At 34.3% G+C, this 24,008-nt stretch overlaps 1 protein-coding gene across 1 annotated transcript in view; it reads right to left on the bottom strand.

The window, feature by feature from the left end:
• The window catches only part of Klhl1 (kelch like family member 1), a 251,010-nt gene that overhangs the window by 58,969 nt on the left and 168,033 nt on the right, over positions 1-24,008 (bottom strand). Inside the window, exon 6 of the mRNA XM_042685460.1 lies at positions 22,147-22,333. Coding sequence (XP_042541394.1) covers positions 22,147-22,333 — 187 coding nt within the window. The remainder of the gene's footprint in view (positions 1-22,146; positions 22,334-24,008) is intronic.

The following is a 24,008-nucleotide window of genomic DNA, read 5'->3' as shown; positions in this document are numbered from 1 at the left end:
AATTTCCCTTATTTGCAACAACTAATATATGTCTGAGACAAACAGAAACTGTCAAACAAGTTGACACTAGGAGAAATGAACCCCAAGATACGGATTCAAATGTTATTTTTTCTCTCTTGCGATTGTTTCCAATATATTTATAAGATGATTTCTTTGTAGCTTTGTACCTCCTCCAGGGTATAAGCCCTGCTTTAACTATATTTGATGTTGATATAATTTCTGGAGGGGAAGGGAAAAAACAAACTGTTTAAATAGGGTTACAGGAAGACCCATTACAACAATGAGGTGTACAAGACATTATGGTGAAAAACGAACTTTACAACTTTGGCAGAGTGGGGGGTGGTAGGGGTGGGGTGGGGGTGGGGGTGGTAGGGGGATGTGGAGGTGTCCGGGGTGTGGGGATGGAGAGGAGAAGGGATGGTATGGGGAAATAAAGGACAAGGCAACAATACTTGATAAGAAATGTATTCACTATCTTGTCCATGTAACTGTAACCCCTCTGTATGGTATTTTCACAATAATAAAAGAAAAAAGAAAAAAAATGCTATTTTAATGAAACTACCACAAAGGTCCTTAGTTGTTCTTAGCCTTTCTACTATGAGTTTAATGCAAAGTTAATAAACTCAACTGACAAATTTCCAATCCCAACCTTTTTTACCAAGCCATCTATTAGAATGATCAGGAACAGCTGAAAGTAGCAAGTCCTTGCACTAAGAGTGCATCCAGGGAAAATCTGCTTTGATCTGTCATAGAAAAGTCATTTGTACCAGGTGCTGGTAGCTCACACCTGTAATCCTAGCTACTCAGGAGGCTGAGATCTGAGGATTGTGGTTCAAAGCCAGCCCGGGCAGGAAAGTTTGTGAGACTCTTATCTCCAGTAAACCACTAGAAAACTGGAAGTGGCACTGTGGCTCAAGCGGTAGAGCGTCCAAGCCCAGAGTTCAAGCCCCACAAAAAACGTCACTTATGTCTATCTAATGAAAATGTCAAATTATAAAATGCCTTTTTACTAGAGCCTTTTAGTCTAATAATCCTGATGATTTTTGATGCCATCAAAACTTCAGTCAAATTATGTGAAACATATTTTAAGGCATCAGCAAAAACAGACATATTTTGGAAAAAAATTAAAAGAAGAGGTATGTTTTATAGCACATAAATAAGACTTCAAGGTTAAAAGGGAATATTATTATAACCAAGTACTTATTACATGATTTATTTTCAAAGAATAAGCATCTCATTGACTTTCATGTGTCTGTAGATTTAAAGAAAATATACTGTTCCAATACCATCATTTTATGCTCTAATAAAATGTTCCATTTTTGGTAAGCGTGGATACAAGTCATTCTTTTCTATGTACTGACTTCAAATTTTTCTTCTTGTCCCTTCTCCATTACAATGCTTTACTTCATCACTGTCCAGAAAAAAAATCAAGCAACTAGTCATGGATTCAAAACTCTGAAACTACAAACCAAAACAAATATTTTCTCCTTTTATTTTATCCTATCAGCTATTTCATCACTGTAGTAAAACAAAAAAAAATCAGAATTAAATGCCAACCTAAATACCATCTTGATTGTGGGCTGTAGTATCCAGAACTGAGGAAAACATTGTTGTTATAGAATTTTTCCTGAGGTAAGAATATTTGCAAGCAATTAATGCAAATTCAATGCAAATACATGTACACAGCAGAAACTTTACTTAGTTAACTTAACTTTCCTGGTAATTAAATAATGTGTTCATGTGCTCAGTCAATTTGCAGAATGCACAATTTTTGTGTGATATCCAAACTATTTGGTTGACATTAAATCAATGTAATTTCTAATTATATATGTGGGTATGATGTATGAGTGAATGTGAATGTGTTTTAAAATATGTAGTTTACCTTAGGAAATAGGAAAAGTTGATTTTTTTGTTTGAAACTTCCTGTTATATTTTAAACATACATGTGAATTAAGCCTATAGTTAAAATTCCAGTTCATTACTATTTTAAGCATCTTCTGGAGCTGTTTATGATTTCATAGAAAAAAGAATTTTAAAAAGTTGAGCCCATTTTCAACTTATTAAAATTTATTGTTACTTGTCTACTTTTTGTAGCAAAAGAGGGCATATAATGAAAGGAGCGATACTGATCAAGATGCATTGTGTTCATATACTTCTTTGTTGAAAAATTTATTTTATAACTATTTAAAGGTAATCAATATATAAATATAGCTTTATCATGAATGATCATATATGTTATTGTGAATCTATTTTCATTTTCATTTTCTTAATAAATTCACACTATTTAGCATTCATAGTAAAAAATAAAATTTGTGAGTTAAATACATTATTTGAAGGCTCTATAAAATCAATTGAAGTTCACTTATCTTACAATGAATATATTAGACATTCAGAGTCAGTCTGTGTAATAAAAAATACAAGCTTTATAGAAATTCTTTTTCTTCACTGTAAAATAATCACACGTTAGAAGATTAAGATCAAATATTTATGACATCTATGCCAAAGGATAATCTTGTTAGTTTACAAAAGAAGAATAAGAATTATCACTTACAGTTCCTTTACAAAAATTTTGACAAAGAAGGATCTATTTAGGTCTCAATAATTGGTAATTGTGAAAGTCAAATTCACTGACAAGTGATTTACTTTTGTCTAGACAGAGCCTTTTTTATTTTTATTCTGTAGATAAATAACTTGGCTTTAAGAGGATGAAAGTTCTTTAACGACAGCAAAACTAGGATAGAAAGGAGAACTTTGCTTATCATGAGCTTCTTTCCCAATAACTAAACATCTTCACACATGCAAATAGAATGACTCAGTTCTTCCTCTAGAACGATCAGGGAAGTATGGATCTTCCTTAAAATATCCCTTAGACAACCTGGTAAGATTCCAGAACAGAGTTCCCTGTGTGTGAGAAGCAAATTGGTATGGCAAGATGTTATTCATGGTTTTGAGTTGTTTCTGTAGCTTCCTACACACTGGTGACCTTGAACTAGTAATCTCTAATGGCAAATTTCAAGTCCAGAGAAAAAGTTGTCAAGTGGAACCAATGTGACTGAATAGGTTGCTGAAGCAAGTATCAAGAAGGCAGGAGAGAAAAGGGCACAGATGACAAATATGGTGTTCCTTTCGATATATTGCTTTTCTTCCCAGAAAGCCAAATGGTATTTTAGAGTTATTTCAACTGCCTAATTGCTAAAGCTCAGATTTCTTTGACACAGAATTGTGAGTCTTTTTTTCTAAAGCCATATGAGGATAACTATTGAGTTACATGCTTCAGAAATTATCCAGTTATTGAATTGAGGATTGAAAAGTCAAGCTTTAAAATTTCCTAATAGTGTGCATTGTCCAGTTCAAGCAAAGGAAGTAAAAATCAGGTCAAGATGATTAATGTCGCTAAGATGTTTCATTTTCTATTTTTGCCTTTCAATAGTACTAATAATGCTGCAATATGAGACAAATTAATGACAAACTATTTGGCCAAGTCCTTTCAATAGGAAAAATAAATACATTAGAATTTAAATCCTGGAATTAGTGAACTTCTTAATGTAGAACGTATTAAAATCTAAGGCATGTATCAAATATGAAAATAGTATGATAAATACTCTTTAGTGAAGGTATTGAATAGTGTAAGGAAATTATGTTTTCATCACTGAATTAAGAATTAAAGCTGTGTTGTATATTTCTTTATTTCTTATTATTAGTCATGTTAAGATGACCTATTGTAACAATGAGATGTACAAGATAATATGTTGAAAGCGAACTTTACAACATTGTGGGCTAGAGGGGGGAGAGAGGGCTGGATGGAGGAGTTGGGGAGGTGGGGAGGAAAGGGATGGTTGGGGAAAAATAAATAAGGGGGTAACAATGCTTGATAAGAAATGGACTCATTACCTTGCTCATGTAACTATAACCCTTCTGTACAGAATCTTTATAATAAAAATATATATAACTATATATTTACATATAATATATATATAAAATATATTAATAAAAACATATGTTAAGAACAAAAAAGAGAACACTTTCTTTGAGTTTAGTTGGTTTATTTAGTGCTACCAGCCACTTGGCTACTAATCATCTTAATCTGAGACCTTTTGTTGTGACTAGGCCATCATCAAGCAGGTGATGCACATATACAGGAATGAAGGATGTTCTTATTTCTCTTTCACATGTCCACTCACTTAATCACTATCCAAGGGAACAGCTAGTGCTCCTGGAGGCTTGACTCCAAAATACTGGCTTTTTTTTCCTAACTAGGCTCCATTTAGTGCCCCAGGTATGATTATAAAAGGTGATAAACAGAGCAAAGTAATCATGCAATTTTCTTATTACTTTCTCTACTTTGTTCTCAAAAGAATATCAATTTGAATGATTCACAGCTTTTTTCTTGATGTATTCTTTCTATGACACTAAATAGTCCTTTACAAATGCCTTAATCACAGCCAGAACATCTCTATGCTAGGCTGCTGTTAGTCTGTATACTGGTGAGTGAACTTTGCTATCAAGACGAGGCAAGTGCCTCTCAGCATCTTTATTCCCCCTCAGCTAAATCAAGAGATCTGTTTCTTCCTGGATGTGTTCCAGTGAGGAAGACCTTGCAGTGACCTTCAGCTTATAACTGTAACATCCCAATCCTATTTCTGTGACTGGAACAGTAAATGTTTTTCTTTTCAAATATAGGCAGCTATCTTCCATAGTTCTGATCTGCATGAATTTCAGTTATTAATATTAAATAATGATCATCTCCAATGGCTCACTGTGAGGTGCTACAATATATTGATCATAATTACATTAAATCCATATTTTGCTACTAGACCTTCAGTCTACAGATCACTCTCCTGGGTCTCATGCCATTTATTTCAACATGTGATCATTCTTTAGTTGAGGAACTAGTGATGGTGCAAAAGCAGGCCAACTAGGAGGCTACCTGTGATATGAAATTGTAAACAAAGAATCCTTCCAATTCAGCTCTTGATAAATTATATTTGGGTCAAATGAATGTAATATCAGCAATACAGGTTTCCTCAACATGTGAAGACAACTTTTATTTTTATAAAAGGAGTTCTAGAACTGTATGCTATTGTTGCATAAAGGTCAAAGAATAAAAATCATTGCCTTTGCGGGTGACATTGCATGTTTCTTTGTTGGTGGTAAATGGAGATAATAAAATGAAGGAAACCAAAGAAAATAAGGAAGCATATCAGCAATGCTGAGTAAAGCTTGATGGACATTGAGAATCTGAGTTTCAAGGAATTCAATTTCACCATGAATTTTTATTCTTCTTTTGATATATTTATCCATCTTTATAATGAAAAAAGTACAACACATTATATACACTACACAAAACAAATGGCATGCTGCATTTGCCAGTCAGATCATAGTTAGGCAACTTCTGCTTTTCAATGTCCCATAATTTATAAAATTAGGAAAAAAATGAAAATAGCAACAAATGTTGGCTTATCAAATAAATAAAAAACTATTTTAGAAGGAATATTATCCAGATCTAGTTTTTAAAATTTAATTTAATTTAGCACAGTCACTTATCTCATTTCTCATTGAAATGCCTTCTTGGTATTTCTCCATCACAAATCATTTAAACTTTTACACTCAAGTTCTTATCTGGGAACCTATAAAAATATCCCCGCAATAGGCAACAGAAAAGAAGCTATTGCAATGATATTTTATAACTAGTACTTTTTATTTTTTAAAAATTGTGAAAATACCATACAGAGGGGTTACAGTTACATGAGCAAAGTAATGAGTACATTTCTTATCAAGCATTGCTGCCTCCTTCTTTGTTTCCCCTTCCCATGCCTTCCCATCTCCCCCAGCCTCCCACCGCCCCCTGCGCCAAAGTTGTAAAGTTTGTTTTTCAACATAATGTCTTGTACATCTCATTGTTGCAATGGTTCCACCTGTATCCCTACTTAAGCAATGTTTTTTGTTTCCCTCCCACTCCAGAAATTATACCAACATCAAACATAGTGAAAACAGGGGTTATATCATGGGGAAGGGACATACAAAGCAACACATGTGTTAGAAACATTAGCAAGAAAGAAAAACCATTTGAGTCCTTATTTAAGGGTTCATTTCACCTAACATCAACTTATCTTACCGTTTCTGCTTGTCTCAGACATATACTAGTTATTGCAAATAAGGGAAACCATGGGAAGTATGTTTCTTTGGGCCTGGGCTACTTCACTTAATATAATTTTTTCCAAGTCTTTCCATTTCCTAACAAATAGGGCAATGTCATTCTTTCTGATGGAGGCATAGAATTCCATTGTTTATATATACGCATTTTCCTGATCCATTCATCTACTGAGGGACATCTGGGTTGGTTCCATATCTTAGCTATAGTAAATAATGCTGCAATAAACATACAGATGCTGGAGGGGATGTGGACAGAGGGAACCCTACTGCATTGTTGGTGGGATTGTAATTGTTCAACCACTTTGGAAAGTTATATGGAGGTTCTTCAAAAGGCTCCACATAGAGATCCCCTATGACTCAGCAATCCCACTTTCTGGCCTTTACCCGAATGATCACAAACAAGACCATACTAAACCTACCAGCATAACTAGTACTTTTTAAGTACAAGGTCAGGAAATTCTTTGAAAGATTATTATTTTTTAAGTTAAGAGAAAAATAATGCTGGCAGCATTATCAGAAAGTCACATTTCATGCAACACTCCTAAATCTTTACAAAGGAAGTTAATCTGATAGAAGTACAAATGATCAGATTGGGGGTTTTGAAGTCATTATATATTCCTACCCAGCCTTCAGAAGTAGACATTGGTGATAGTTAAATCCTGTTCTTTTTGAAGTCACGTAAGGGCTGAGAAGGTGGCTTAGTGGTAGACTGCTTGCCTTGCATGCATGAGGCCCTTGGTTGAATTCCTCAGCACCACATAAGCAGAAAAAGTCTGAAGTGGCACTGTGGCTCCAGTGGTAGAGTGCTAGCCTTGAGCTGAAGAGCTAAGGGACAGCGCCCAGGCACAGAGTCCAGGCCTTACAACCGACAATCAATCAAACAATCAATAAAGTCACTTAAAAGCAATTGTAAATTCTGTGCAATAAGTCAAAGTACAAACACAATGAACATTGACTAATTATTATTAAAAATATGATATTGGCAAAAACAACGTGCTTATGTAACTTGTTTAAAATGCACTAACTCATTTATCTTCATGTGTAAGAATAATAATTGTTTTCAACTTATTACATGATAAAGATTGAACGGATATTGGCTTATTAAAATGTTGACACAAAATTTAGGATGACAAAGCTAATAAATGAATGTAATAGCTTTAAAAATAAATACAAGTTTATTACTCAAACATTATATTGTTTTATAATTGAAGTCATTTTATGCACTCCTTTTTAAATGGAGTTTTTTCAGAAGTTAAAATTTTACCACCACCTCCCTTCTTTATAACTATATTTGCCCTATTAAACCATTGAAGACATTTTCAATGAATAGGTCATAAGTGTGAGCAATAATACCAGCAATATATAATATGCTATAATATTTTAGACTATGATTCCAACCCTCATTCAAATACTTAATTTTCACATGCATATTTGGACAGATGTTGCTCCAAATGTCTAAAAGAAACAGATAATATTATTCACATCTTATGTGGAGAAAGATAAACTTACTTATCTCACTATGGTTAGGAAGGCTCACACAGTCCTTCCTATTTTACTGAACTAAATAAATTATTACATATATGTCTTAAATATTTAGCATTATTGATAAAAGTTTAAGCATTAATGTCAGCAGTTTAAACACATTTTAAAGTTACTTCAAAACCCCTCTATATTGCTAATAATTGTATATTTATATTAACTCAGGGAAATACATATGTATACATTACTATATTTTAAAAAAATTAAATCTATTTTGGAACTTATTTTGGGGTTATTACTTTGGTTTGGATTATAGAACATAACAATAATTTTTGTGACACAATTTGTTTTTGTATACTGCACTGTCCATACTAAATAGTTAATATTCCCCATAAGGAATCTGTTTTTATCCTTCCACTTTTTGCTTATGCCAGAGAAATTGAGCTCATCATTATTAACATCATTAAAATTATTTTCTCTCCTCTTGGTGGTATGCTTGAATTACTTAAATTATACAGATAGCTGATGTGTTTCCAGTTTAACACAATAAATTATATTTTTTCTGATCCACATGAGTATTTATTCATGAATTCTCTTATCGATATTAAACTGCATTTGTTGGGCATACCATTATGTGCATAAGTCATTAGCTCCAGTGTATGTTTGTACTTTGGAAACACATTTAAGTGCTGGCATATTCCTAAAGGCATCCTTTAAAAGTCACAAGCCAATGCTAATTGAGAATGGAGCATAGCTTATGAAAAGTTTTTCTAAAGATATAAAATAAATTAAAAGCACCCTATAATCCAGTTATATAAAATATTTCATTGATATAAAATTTTAACATGATAAATATTGTATAATGATTTATAAAATATTATGTGTACAAAAGAGCTATGAAAATCAGCTAGCATTTTTATAAATGATACATATCATTAAAATACTTTTTATTTGTTACATATTCTTATACTTACAGTGAAATAGAGAAAATATATTCTGTCATGGTTTCATGCATGAAATCTTTGCTGTTTATAAATCTATAACATTATCATATATGTGTTTCAATCAAAATGTGCATAAAAGATACTTTTATATGCTTGATATGATAATTTCTGTATAGATACATGGTGATAATGGAAAATTTTTGATGGAAAATTAAAAACAAAGGTTGGATCAATTTTAATGGTAGAAGACGAAGTATGGATGTTGTGTGGGCAAAGAATATTGAGCTTTGTCTGAGGACCATGGACTAATAAACAGATTTAGTTTATTTTATTACTTTTTAAAATTTATTTATTTTTCTTGATGAGTATGGTAAGAGAATTTGACAGTAAAGTGTGGGTATCTGGGGTTTGAGAGAAATTGAAGGTAAGTAAATCTTTAGCATATTTCTCTGTCATAATCAAGAGTAAGTTCGTTTGAAAACCACAATTTGGAAGTGGTTCTATGGCTCAAGTGATAGAGCGCTCACCTTGAGCTGAAGAGCTGAGGGAAGAGCTCATGCCCAGAGTTCAAAACCCAAGACTCACCCTCCCCCCTTTCAAAATAAAAGAAGGAAAACCACAATTTTCCTCCATTTGCAGGAAAGAGGTGATAAAGCTTCAATCAACCAAAGTACTGGAAATGCTGATATATCAGAAACAGACCTCAAAAATCGGTGAGCTAAGGAAGGCAGAGCAAATTTGATGACTACAGTTTAATGGTAAGCTAGATGGATATGTTATGGAATGCATATATTCTGGGAAGGAGCATAATGATTTTCTTATAGTAGTAAATGTAATGACTGTATAGAATTATAGACCTCATATAAGAGAATTGTATGTATAATATCTCAATTATTCAAAAGCATATTTTTTATTTTATGAAAACTAATGAGAAAAATACTCTCAAATATGTTTTTTATAGGAGTTAAAATTTGTATATGGTAATGTTTGGAAGTAGATATTTGAAAATGTGCCAATCATGACATAATTTTATTCTTTCAATATAGCAATTATTAAGAACAAATGTGGTAAATCCATATGTATATAAATATATATTCTGTTTGAAATAAAGATCTAATATGAAAATTTATTTAAATATCAGTCATCTATTTATCTTTTGACTTTCATGCCTTAAAAATTAAGACTGGTAATAGTTTTCAAGTCTGTAAGCTACTCACAATACAAAGGGAAATTAGGGTTCAAGACCATCCAGAACATAATGATAGTGAGATATCCATCCACAAAAAAGTCAGATGTTTTGGTTCACAATTGTAAATAATCATAGTTATGCAAAATGCATAAATAAGAGAATAGGAGTCTGAGCTTGGACAAAGTGACACATTATCAGAATAATACCCTAAACAGAAAGGGCCTAGATGAGTAGTAGTTGAAGCAATAGAGCACTTAACAAATTCAAAGTTTTGAGGTCAAATTATAGTACTGTCAAAAAGATTTTATTAAAGTTCAGATTGTTATAAAGTTTAGATTAATATAAACTCAAAGGTAATGCTTCTTATATCCATAGTTTAGATATTTTAGACATATGCAAAAATCACTTTAATCAATGTTAATTTAAAAGTATCACATGTTTACAAAAAGCCTAAAATAAGTAAATCTTTCCCATAATTATATACAATGATCTCAGAATTAGTATAGTTGGGAAAAGAGAGCTAATGTTAAAAAAAAAAAGAAACAAAACGGAGTGTTCCTCAATCTGTAGTTCTAAATATTTTTCTTTGATTCCTCAGATTGAAGACATCAATCACTATTCATTGAGGTTCTACAGTGTGTATAATCTTCTATAGTTGAAAAATTCATACAGTTTAATCATTAATAAATGAGCAACTCCACTTAAGTTAGAGCTATTCTAATTTAATGTATTATTTAGTATATTACTTTGAGATGTAATTATCTCCAATCTAAATTTACTCTAATGAATTTGTGAATACTCTGTAAGTAATGCACAATAGAAATGTCAAACTGTAAAGATATGTAAAATGCATGTAAAATTTCAGGGCGTTAATGGTTCAATTATAAATAGAAAAACAAATTAAAAAATTTGAAGCAAAAATCAACAAAAAATAATCTATAGAACAAGAAGAATTCAGAATAGAAGAAAAGCAACAGGATTTTGCTTCTTGTTATGTTATGCACTCTAATTCCAGTACCAGTAAGTACTCTGGGCACTAATTATCCAATATCAATCTCTCTCTCTCTCTCTCTCTCTCTCTCTCTCTCTCTCTCTCTCTCACACACACACACACACACACACACACACACACACACACACACACGAACACATGCATGCACACGTTCTCTCATATTGAGACTTGAACCCAAGACCTCCTGCTACTTGACCATTTTGCTTGTGGCTTCCACTCTACTACTTAAGACGTCTCCACTATAGCCTTTCTGTAATTAATTTTATATGAGAGTCGTGTGGATATGTATCTGTCTGATATGCTACTGAGCCTCTATCTTCAGATCCCTGCCAAATGAGTAGCTAAGTTCAGAGTTGTGAACCATCAACAATCAGTACAACACCACTCCCAGATTATTCTGTTGAGATTGAGTTTCAACATTTTTGCCCATGTTGAACTAAAATAATCATCCTCCAAATTTCAGACTCTGACATGATCATAAATAATGGAGATGGAATACAAAACCCATTTGCTGTCTTGTGAACTTTTTGCCTGAACTGGTCTCAAACCGGTGTTTGGCCACCAGTGCCAAAAAATTGATTCATATTTGTTTGGTATTGCTGTTGTTTGGATGTGTAGTGTTTCCCAAAGTTTGCAATTAAAGGCTTGGTTGATAGATTCTATCATTAGTGAAAAGTGCTGAAATTAGAAGGATTAATGGTAAGGTAGGTAGGTAAGTAGATACATAGATAGATACATTGATAGATAGATAGATAGATACATTCATAGAAGGAGGGACAGAGATAATACACAGTTGCATGGATTACAAATTCTTGGATTATCAACAGTTTTCTTTTTAAAAATTAATTATCATTACCTACAGACCTATAGCCATCTAATCTTCGATAAGGGAGCTAAAACAATAGAATGGAAGACAGACAGCCTCTTCAGTAAATGGTGCTGGCAAAACTGGTTAACTACATGTAGAAAACTAAAGCTAGATCCTTATATACCACCCTGCACCAGAATCAACTCCAAATGGATCAAAGACCTTGAACTCAAAGCAGACACTCTGAAAACATTACAGGATGGAATAGGAGAAACCCTGGGTCTCCTCGGCTCAGGCCGAAATTTTCTGAATAGAGACCCGGAAACACAACAAATCAAAGAAAGGTTGGACAAATGGGATTGTATAAGGTTGCAGAGCTTCTGCAGGGCAAATGACATAGCTAGCAAGATCAATAGAAAGCCCACGGATTGGGAGAAGATCTTTACTAGCCATACAACGGACAAGGGTCTCATATCTAAAATATACTTGGAACTCAAAAAATTAAACCAAACAACAACAAATCCTCAAAGAAACAACTGCCCAAAAAGTAAGTGGGCGAAAGACTTAAAGAGAAGCTTCTCTGAAGAAGAAAGAAGGATGGCCAATAGACACATGAAGAAATGTTCAACATCCCTAGCCATAAAAGAAATGCAAATCAAAACAACATTGAGATATCACCTCACTCCAGTTAGAACAGCAAAAATCACGAACTCTAACAACAACAGATGCTGGAGGGGATGTGGACAGAAAGGAACCTTACTTCATTGTTGGTGGGAATGTAAACTTGTTCAACCACTTTGGAAAGCAGTATGGAGGTTCCTCAAAAGACTCCACATAGAGCTCCCCAATGACCCAGCAATCCCACTTTTGGGCATTTACCCAAATGATCACAAACAAGGCCACACTAAAGCTACCAGCACAACTATGTTTATTGCAGCATTATTTACCATAGCTAAGATATGGAACCAACCCAGATGCCCCTCAGTAGATGAATGGATCAAGAAGATGTGGTATATATACACAATGGAATTCTATGCCTCCATCAGAAAGAATGACATTGCCCCATTTGTTAGGAAATGGAAAGGCTTGGAAAAAATTATATTAAGTGAAGTAAGCCAGGCCCAAAGAAACATAGGTCCCATGGTTTCCCTTATTTGCAATATCTAGTATAGGTATGAGTCAAGCGGAAAAAGTCAGAGAATGTGATGTTAGGAAAACGAACCCTCAAATATGTATTTTAATGTTTTTGTTTCTTTCATGCATGTGTTTCTAACGCATTTATAAGATTATTTCTTTGTTGCTTTGTATGTCCCTCCCCCACAGTGTAACCCCTGCTTTCACTATATTTGATGTCAGTATAACATGTGGAGGAGACGGGGACAAACAAGTCGTTTAAGGATTCAGGTGGACCTGTTGCAACAATGAGAAGTACAAAATGTCATGTCAAAACCAGCTTTACAATGTCGGGGGGTGGGGGGGTATGATTAGGTGGGGGGGGAGGGGGGAGGCTGGGAAGGGAGGTGAAGGGTAAACAAAGGAGGAGGCTGCAATGCTTGGTAAGAAATGTATGCATTTTTCTGCCCATGTAATTGTAACCCCTCTGTACAGTAAGTTCTCAAATAAAATAAAATAAAATTAAAAAAAAAATTGCCAAAAGTAAAAAAAAAAAAAAAATTAATTATCATTGATTTATATTTTCTTATCTATATATATTCCAATGACAAACAGCTCAAAATCTGGAATAAAATCTCAAATAATTACAAGAAAAAATTACTAATTAATACATATATTACCAATATATCAATAAAATTGAAATCTTATTATCTGAGAAGGAATACACATACAAAAAGAGGACATGAAGGTTCATTATATAAGTATTTTTATTTAATGTTTGATATAAAAATAATTTTAAGGCAAACTTTTGAAAGGTAGTGAAAAATTCAGTTTCTTTAAAATTTAATGATAGCATACATTTTTGTACACTTCTTAGAAAGAAAGAAATTCACCTGTCACAAAAGTTTCATCTTGACACCCACTAAATTTTCACCTACTAATAGTTGGAATTCTCTCAAAGGCTACTCAAAACTTTTATGAGCACAGGTAATACTGACATCATTTGTAGAAAATGTAGGTGGAATTCTGACAAAGCATTTGGTATAAAGCTTCAATAAACGGTGAAATGTTTTGATGATCAGATTTATGTAGTTATTTGAAAATTCATTTTAAAATTTAATGAAATGTAAAGTGGTTAATATAAATATGTAAATCTTTACATAATTATCATATTAATGTTCCAATTGAGTAAGAGGGCAAATATGAATGTATACCTTTGTAAATATAGATGCATGGCCATAAATATATGTCTGCATAAGAAAGGAGAATGAGTGAGATAGATGAATAATAGATGACAGATATTCACACAAATAATAGATAATAACACATAATTTGATAAACATTTCGGAAAGTAAAGACGCTTTTCTTAGATTAATCAGCTGATTTCTCCTTTTTATTTATGCATTTTTTTTGGGGGGGATCAGTCGTGAGGCTTATGGGTGCTGTCCCTCAGCTCTTCAGCTCAAGGCCAGTGCTCTACCACTTGAGTTACAGTGCCATTTCCATTTTTCCGAGTGGTTTATTCAAGATAAGAGTTTCACGGACTTTCTTGCCCGGGCTGGCTTTGAACCTCAGATCTCAGCCTCCTAAATAGCTAGGATTAAAGGAGTGAGCCACCAGCAAGTGACCAGCAATACTTTTGTTTGTTTTTTTTTGGGGGGGGGGGGGGAGGTTAGTCGTGGGGCCTTGAACTCTGAGCCTGAGCACTGTCCCTCAGCTCCACAGCTCAAGGCTAGTGTTCTACCACTTGAGCTATAGCACCACTTCCCAAATTTGGGATGTACTTTTAAGTGTATTTCACTGTTATTGTAGAGGTGATATACAGGGTTTACAGTTACATATGTCAGGCAATAAATATTTTTTAAACATATCACTCTTTCCCTGACTCTTTTTTTTTTAATTGTGATAATACTGTACAGAGGGGTTACAATTACATGGGCAAGATAATGAGTACATTTCTTATCAAGCATTGTAGCCTCCTCCTTTGTTTCCCCTTCCCATTACTTCCCATTCTCCCCCCCACCCCCATCCCCACCCAATCCTCCTCCCTCCCCCCACCAAAATTGTAAAGTTCATTTTTCCACATAACGACTTGTACATCTCATTGTTGCAATGGATCCACCTGTATCCCTATTTAAACGATTTGTTTTTCCCTTCCCCTCCACAAATTATACCAACCTCAAATACCCGTGAAAGCACGGTTATTCCATGGGGGAGGGACATACAAAGCAACAAAGAAATAATCTTATAAATGTGTTAGAAACAATCACCTGAAAGAAAAAAAATTTGAATACATATCTTAGGGTTCATTTCCCTGACATCAACTTATCTGACCTTTTCTGTTTGACTCAGACATATACTAATTATTGTAAATAAGGGAAATCATGGGTCCTATGTTTCTTTGGGCCTGGCTTACTTCACTTAATATATTTTTTTCCAAGTCTTTCCATTTCCTAACAAATGGGGCAATGTCATTCTTCCTGATGGAGGCATAGAATTCCATTGTATATATATACTTCCCTGACTCTTTCACAGTTTCCCCCTTCCATTTCTAGCCATAAGTTGTATGTTTCATTTTCTACATAGTGTCTGTTGAGTACCACTGCTGAATTTTTGCACCCATTGTCCCTATTTTTCTGTGTTTTCCTTTATTTTCCCAAAGACAAATACAGTAACAAACAATACAAAGGAAAAGAAAATTTATCATGTCCCAGTGATCATTTGTGAAGCTATGGAAAGGCTTGGAAGAAATAATATTAAAGGATGAATCCTAGCTCCAAAGACATAGAGATTTCATAGTTTTCTTCATTGTGGTAACTAAAATGTGCCTATAAATCTACAAGTAAACACACTGGATGGTAAAAACTAAAAAAATGCTATAATATATCTGATATATTATTGTAAGAGTTAAACTAATACCTTTGAATATTAATTCTGCACTAAAAACAACTGTGGTATTTTATGATTATGGAAATTCGCTAATAATAATTCATTATTAGAAAAGAAATCCAACTTTAAAACAAACATTTTGGGACCTGAGGATTATGGTGGAGATGTAGCTGGGCTATTGTGAGCTCTCTCCAAGAAAAGTTTTTGCAGGTCAGGGAAAAATTCACTGCAGGAAAATCATGCTAAGTGAGCCTTAAAAGTACAGAGATTCTGCCTAGAGATGAAAAATTCAGGCAGTTTGCACCAGAAGACAGATTTGAGAACAAGGGGCTGCTGTGGCCACCAGCAGCTGCCATGGAACCGACCAGCATGCAGCTGCCATGGAACCGACCAGACATGGCCAAACCAAAGGTGCCAGACACTGGGGGCCTCATCTCTTCACCTACCTCCAGTTAAGACTGAAGTTCCGGAGCAGAATTCCACATCCTGCTAACCCCTGGGCAGAACGGACAGCGGAAAAGCCAAGGGAAACAGCACTGCTCCAGGAAGGCAGCCCTCCCCCCCCATCTCTCCACCCCTACCCCTTTAAGGAAAAATCTTATCTTTGAGTAAGAACCTCCAAAGTCTGTAAAGTAAAGGGCTTTGGCTTCTGGCTTGCTCTAAAATTGTGTCCTGGTGGGCAAGTGTAGATGTTTTCAATTCCATAAAGGAGAAATAGGGTGAAAATACCCATTTTGAGTGTGAACCTCCAATTCCTGTGTAACTACAGGGCTCTGGTTGGGGGCTTGTCTTAAAATTGTGATTTAGTGTGTAATTTATATAATCTCACTCCCCCAAAAGGTGAGATAGAGTGAAAATACCCATCGTGGATTATAAACTCCCAATGTCTGAGCAACTACAGGGTTTTCAGTAGGTGCTTGTCTTAGAATTATGTTTTGGTGTGTAATTAGGTATACACTCACTCCCAAAAAAGGTGAAATAGAGTGAAAATATCCATTGTTAATGATAAACCTACAAATTTATGCAGTTACTGGTGTTCTAGTAAGGAATTGGATTTTCTTTTATTCACAAATGGGCAGAACAAGCCACTGAAACACAAGAAAAAATGGCAAGTCAGGGAATTTGAACCCTGACCAAGGACAAGGCAACAGAGCAATTAAGAAAAAGTCCAGAGGACACCTATCAAATGCTTTGCAAACATGACTTGTAAACATGTTGAATGAAAAAAGTGAAAGCCTACATGAAGTATGCATGAGCGTGATAAGGCAAACAAAATATTAATAGAGAAATTCATGGAATCTGAAACCAGAAAGCTGAATGAATTCCAACAAAAGGAAAGGGAGTGAACACGGAAAACCAAATCAAGGAGGCAAACCCATACAAGATCTAAAACAAAGCTTCAACAAAGAATTGAAGTCATTAAAACTGAATAATTAGAAGGAAGGGAAATTTTAAAAAAAGGAAGTTTGAATAGGAGGCTAGACCATGCAGTAAATCATATCTCTGGGGTAGAAGACTGCCTAGACATTAAATAGAGTGAGCCGACAATTCAAAACAAAGACAAAAAAAATGATAGATCTATTTAGTATATAGAAGACACCATCAGAAGGTGTAATTTAAGGTCAATTGGTGTAGAAGAGGGCCTAGAAACAGAAGCCAAAGTTCAAAGGAAATTAATTTAATAAAATCCTAATTGAGAACTTCCCAAACATGCAAAAGGATAGTCCCATTCACATATAAAAAGCCTTTAGAACCCCAAATAGACCAGACCATAGTGCAATATCCTACCACCACATTGTAATTGCACAGGATCAATAGAAACCAAGGAAAGGATCCTTAAAGATTTCAGGGAGAAAAGATCAATCACCTCTAAAGGGAAACAAATCAGGATAACTACAGCTTTCTCAGCAGAGACCATGAAAGCAAGAAGACCTGGAATGAAGTATGCCATGTGCTAACGACAAACAATTATCAACCATGAATAGTGTACCCAGCTAAATTCTCCTACATAACTGAGGGAAAAATAAAAACCTTCCACAGCAAAGAAAAATTGGAACAATATGTTTCCACAAACCCAACAGTACAAAAGATATTTAAAGATGTCCTACACGTGGAGAACCAAGTAGAATATGAAGAAGGCAGAGAAACAACCTCCATACAAAGAACCAGATAAACATAGGCAGAACCTAGGTGATACAGCCCTTAAGAATGTAGATAACATGACAGAAACTTCCAAACACCTCTCAATCCTAACTCTAAATATTAATGAACTTAACTTTCCAATCAAATGAAATATAATTTCTAGTTGGATCAAAAAACAGTATCCATCTCTCTGCTGTCTTCAAAAGACACACCTTCCCCACAAAAACAAACATGTTCTGAAAGGGAAATGCTGGAATAAAATCTACCAAGCAAACAGACTACCCAAACATGCTGGAGTAGCAACCCTAATATCAGATAAAGTAGACTTCAAATTAAAATTAATGAGAAGAGATAAAGACTGACACCATATACTAATAAAAGGATTTCTCTGCCGGGCGCCTTTGGCTCACACCTGTAATCCTAGCTACTAAAAAATATGTCCCTCCCCCACGGTATAACCCCTGCTTTCACTGTATTTGATGTTGTTATAATTTGTGGAGGGGAGGGGAAAAAACAAATCGTTTAAGTAGGGAAACAGGTGGACCCATTGCAACAATGACATGTACAAGTCCTTATGTAGAAAATGAACTTTACTACTTTGGTGGGGGCGGAAGGACAATTGGGGGAGTGGGGGCAGGATGGGATTGGAAGGGGAAACAAAGGAGGAGGCTACAATGCTTGATAAGAAATGTACTCATTATTTTGCCCATGTAATTGTAACCCCTCTGTACAGTATTTTTTCAATAAAAAAAGAATAAAAAAATAGAAAAAAAAAGAAAAAGGATTTCTCCTACAAGAGGATATAACAATTGTAAATATCTATTCACCAAATACCAGAGCACCCAAATTTATCCAAGAAATACTACTTTCCCTAAAATCACATTTATATCCAAAGACATTAATTGTTGGTGACATGAACACAGCACTTTCCCCACCAGATAGATCAATTCCACAAAAACACACAGAGAAACAACAGATCTAAACAACTGCAGAGACCAACTAGACATAATAGGCTTCTAAAGAATATTTCACCCATCAGCAGCAGAGTAAGCATTCTTCTCAGCATCACATGGAGCATTCTCCAAAATAGACCACAGTTTAGGTCACAAAACAAATCTGTCCAAATTCAGAAACAGTGAAATTATGCCCTGCATTCTCTCACACCCCTATGGAATAAAATTAGAACTTAACACTAAATGGCACCAAAGAAAATCCTATAACACATGGAGGCTGAACAACACACTGTTGATCTATGAAAGGGTCATGGAAGAGAATAGAAAGGAAATTCACATGTTCCTGATATTTAACAAAATGAACATAAAAATTATCAGCTCCTCTGGCATGGCAAAGGCACTACTCAGAGGAAAATCCATAGTTCTGAGTTCTTACACCAACAAATTGGAGGATCTCAAACTAACAATTTAATGATGCACCTGAAGCTCCTTGAAAAAGAGCAACAAGCTAAACTCCAACCCAGTAAACAGAAACAAATAATGAAAATTAAGTCAGAATTAAATGAATTAGAATCCACCCCCCAAGAGAGACAGTCAACAAAAGAGTTGGTTCTTTGAAAAAAATTAACAAAATTGACAGAAAATTACCAGAAAAACAAGAGAACACACCAAAATAAAAATAAATAAATGAGTAAATTAAATAAAACTCAGAAATGAGAATGGAAACCTCTCCACAGAAACAACCAAGATTCAAAATATTATAAGGGAATATTTCTCAAACTTTTATGCTAAAAATTTTGAGAATCTGGATGTTAGAAGAATTTCTACCAAATATTGATATGCCCAAACTAAACCAATATGAGTCAAACTAACTTAATGGACTCATATTAAGCATCAAAATAGAAACAGAAATAAGAGACCTCCCATCAAAGAAAAGCCCAGGACCAGATGAGTTCTCTGCTGAATTCTAAAAGGTCTTTAAAGCAGAACTCACACCAATATACCTCCAACTCTTCAAGGAAACTGAAAATGAAAGTCTACTATGAAACTCCTTCTCTGAAGCTATCATAACCATCATCCCCAAACCAGACAGGGACTCATCAAAGAAAGAGAACTATAGAGCCATTTCTTTGATGAACACTCCTCTTCAATTTAGTATTAGCAATAAGACAAGATACAAAGATAAAGGGGATCCAAATAGGGAAAGATGAAGTAAAACTCTCCCTTTTTGCAGATGATATGATCTTGTATTTAAAGAATCCCACGGACTCCACTCCCAAGTTACTGGAGCTGACTTGGCACTTTGGCACGGTAGCAGGGTATAAAATTAATCCTCAAAAATCAATGGCTTTCCTCTATACCTATAATGAGAAGAGCACAGTTGAATCAGGAATGCTAGTAACTCCTTTTGTAAAAGCCCCACACAAAATAAAATACCTAGGAATTAACAACAGAAATGAAGGACCTCTATGATGAAAACTTTAAAAACCTGAAAAAGGAAATTAAAGCAAAACTAAGGAAGTAGAAAAACCTCCAATGCTCCTGGATTAGGAAGATTAAAATTGTGAAAATGACAATACTGCAAAAGTCTATCTACCCATCAACATCACAACCTCATTCTTCAGTGAGGTAAAAGAAGCAATTCAAAAATTTATTTGGAACAATAAAAGACCACAAATAGCAAAAAAATAATAATTTTAGCTGATAGAACAGTGCTGGAGGAATAACAATACCAGGCTTAAAACTTTACTACAAGGCCATAGCAATCAAAACAGTTTGGTATAGGCACAAGAACAGACTAGAAGACCAATGGAGTAGAATTGAAGACCGAGAAATGAACCTGCAGACCTATAGCCACCTAATTGTTCAAAAGGGAACAACAAAAAAACAAAAACAAAACAAAACCACACACAAAACAAACCAAACAAAAAGCAGAATGTAAGAAAGACAGTCTCTTCAATAAATGGTGATGGTAAAATTGTTTAAACACCTGTAGAAAATCAAATTAGATCAGTATTTACCACCCAGCATCAGAATAACTCCAAATGGATCAAAGACCTAGAAATAAAAACAGACACCCTGAAAATATTACAGGAAGGAATAGGAGAAACTTTAGGGCTCCTTGGCATAGTTCAAAATTTACTTAATAAAGACCCAAAACACAACAAATCAAAGAAAGATTGGACAAATGGGATTGCATGAAACTGCAAAGCCCTTCAATGAAAAAGGACATAGCTAGTAAGATCAATAGAAAGCCCACAGACTGGGAGAAGATCTTCACTAGCTATACAACAGACAAGGGCCTCATATTTAAAATATTTAAAATTTTAAATCCTCCAAAAACCAATCCTCAAAGAAACAACTGCCCCATCAACAAGTAGGATAAAGACATAAAGAGAGACTTCTCGGAAGAGGAAATAAGAATGGTCAATGAACACATGAAGATATGCTCCAGTTCTCTAGCCATAAAAGAAATGCAAATCAAAACAACATTGAGGTTCCACCTCACCCCACTTGGAATGGCTATAATCAAGAAATCTAATAATGACAGATCCTGGAGGGGATATGGCCAAAAGGGAACTCAATTGCACTCTTGGTGGGAGTGTAAACTTGTTCAACCACTTTGGAAAGCATTATGGAGGTATCTCAAAAAAACTCCACATAGAGCTCCCCTATGACCCAACAATCCCACTTGTGGGCATTTACCCAAATGATCACAAACAAGGGAATACTAAAGCTACCATTACAACTATGTTCATCACAGCATTATTCACCATCCACCCCTCAGTAGATGAATGGATCAAGAAAAAGTAACACACACACACACACACACACAATGGAATTCTAAGTAAACGAAAGAAATTCTTTAAAATCAAGGTGTTCAATTATAAAAGGAATTCAGTTTCTAGAAATAGTGTTTCAATATACCCCACATGTCATTTGGCCAATGCTTTTTTTTTTTTCCTTATCGGTCCTGGAGCCTGGGCCTGGGCCCAAGCGCTGTCCCTCAGCTCTTCAGCTCAAAGCTAGCACTCTATCACTTGAGCCACAGTGCCACTTCCGGCTTTTTCTGTTTAGTGGTGCTAAGGAATCAAACCCAGGGCCTCACTCACGTGAGGCAAGCACTCTACCACTGAGCCACCTTCCCAGTTCTGGCCAGTGGGTTGTGTGTGTGTATGTGTGTGTGTGTGTGTGTGTGTGTTTTAGTTACTTCACGTTCACTTTTCATCTCATTTTAAATATTGTACATAATGAACAGGAAATGAAGAAAAGATTCAAAAGAAGCAGATGAAGCAATTACATATCAGAAATCTCAAATGTGTTTTGATTTTTCAATCTAATCCTAAGAGACTATGTTAAAATATAATTATTCACAAATATTATTGGATTTATAGATTATAATATCCAAATTAAGTCACCAAATTACACACAGTATATATTAATAAAGATCTGGTATTACATACCTTTATTATTATCCATTCCTCCAACTGCATACAGAGTGCCAACGGTAGATTTTCTTGGCTTAGTTCTTGGGCTTTGCATTAAAGTTCTTCTTTCTGGCAGTAGGTGGTACTTCATTGCTTCCAAAATCAGCTTTTGACATTCCAGATCATTCTTAAATAATGCATGGTTTTCTAAGTCAGCCAATATCTGTGAATAATAAATTAATCACTATTCATATTGTCTGATAAGTGTATGAGCATAAATCATAAGTAGTAAAATTAGGGACTTAATGTCTATTACCTAACTCATATTTGGAGAATATAGTATAAATGCCTTATGCACATAGTTAAGAAGTTAAATAAGACAAAACATATGTGTGTGTGTATATATATATATATATATATATATATATATATATTTATATAGTTTTTTCCTGGACACTAAAATTTAAAATCAAGGTGTTCAATTCAGATTTGGATTAGGTTTTACATAACTAGATTCTCAACATAGATACCGGTATCTTTAAATGTTAACATTAATGCAAGCAACATTTTAAATTAAAATATGGTCAAATACTACTATTGATATATACACAAAATTTAAGTAGAGAGGATTAATTTAGTTAAAATGAATTACGCCTTCTTGGCTTTTTAACCATGTGAAATTAATTTTAACAAAATATATACATATATATATATATTTTTTGGGGGGGTGGATGGTCAGGGGCTTCAATTCCTTGCCTAGGCACTCTCCCTCAGCTCTCTACCACTTAAGCACAGAGCCACTTCCATTTTTCTGGTGGTTATTGGAAATAAGATTCTCACAGACTTTCCTGCCTGGGTTGTCTTTGAACTTCAATCTTCTGATCACATCTTCTTGAATAGCTAGGATTACAGTCGTGAGCACCAGCACCCAGCTGAATTTTCTTTTATTTAAACAAATATTTATTTTTATTATATAGGTGATGTACAGAGGGGTTATGTATTCACTTAAAAGTGTACAATTTCTTTCACTATATAGCCTCTTCCCTTGCTCTCTCCCTGTTTTCCCCTTCCATCCTCACCCACAAGTTGCTTAAGTCATTTTTTAACATAGGGTCTATTAAGTATCACTGCTACATTTGTTCACCCTTGATCCCACTGATTCTGTGCCCACCTCACCTGTTACCCTACCAAAGACAAATGAACAAATAAGACAAAAGGAAATGAAACAAGCACAGAAACAAAGAAAGAAAAATAAAAAGAAAGAAAATCTTTTTTTCCACTTTTTGGAGTATATATTTTGGTAAATATTATTTTATATGATCAGGTGTTCATAGCTATTACACCTATATGATCTCTCTTAAGAATGTCAAGTGACATATTTTCCTGAGGTTGAGTCTTTGAATTTTTCAAGTACTATCGTGAGAAATCTTCTATGTGCTTGTGTGTGAATACATTTTAGCTCTTTATGCAACTCTAAGAAGCTAGGATAATAGTAATGTTCATTGATAACTACTGAGTACATTTTCAGTTCTAAATGCAAGAAAATATATAAGTATTTGTCATCAAATTGACCCCATCTGTTTTAGTTCTTCAATTACACAACAGGTTAATAAAATAAAATACTATATAAACTACATATTATTTTTGTTTTATTTTACAATATAGGGGATAATAATTTATAAAATATTTATAGAGCTATTCTTTGTTACTTTATCTGTATAGATACTGAATTATCCCTATAAATATATTTTATATATTATCATAAATAAGAAAGGAAACACATGGATTTATATTTACTGATTGATTTGCTCTTATGTATGTTATAATATGATATAATCTAATAAAAACCTGTTATACACTCTAATAAAAAATTCAGGGATAGTGGGAGAACAGCAACT

The sequence above is a fragment of the Dipodomys spectabilis genome, unplaced genomic scaffold, assembly GCF_019054845.1.
Source record: "Dipodomys spectabilis isolate Male_0828 unplaced genomic scaffold, ASM1905484v1 ptg000095l, whole genome shotgun sequence".
NCBI classification, from domain to species: domain Eukaryota; kingdom Metazoa; phylum Chordata; class Mammalia; order Rodentia; family Heteromyidae; genus Dipodomys; species Dipodomys spectabilis.
This window is presented reverse-complemented; position numbering and strand designations above follow the sequence as displayed.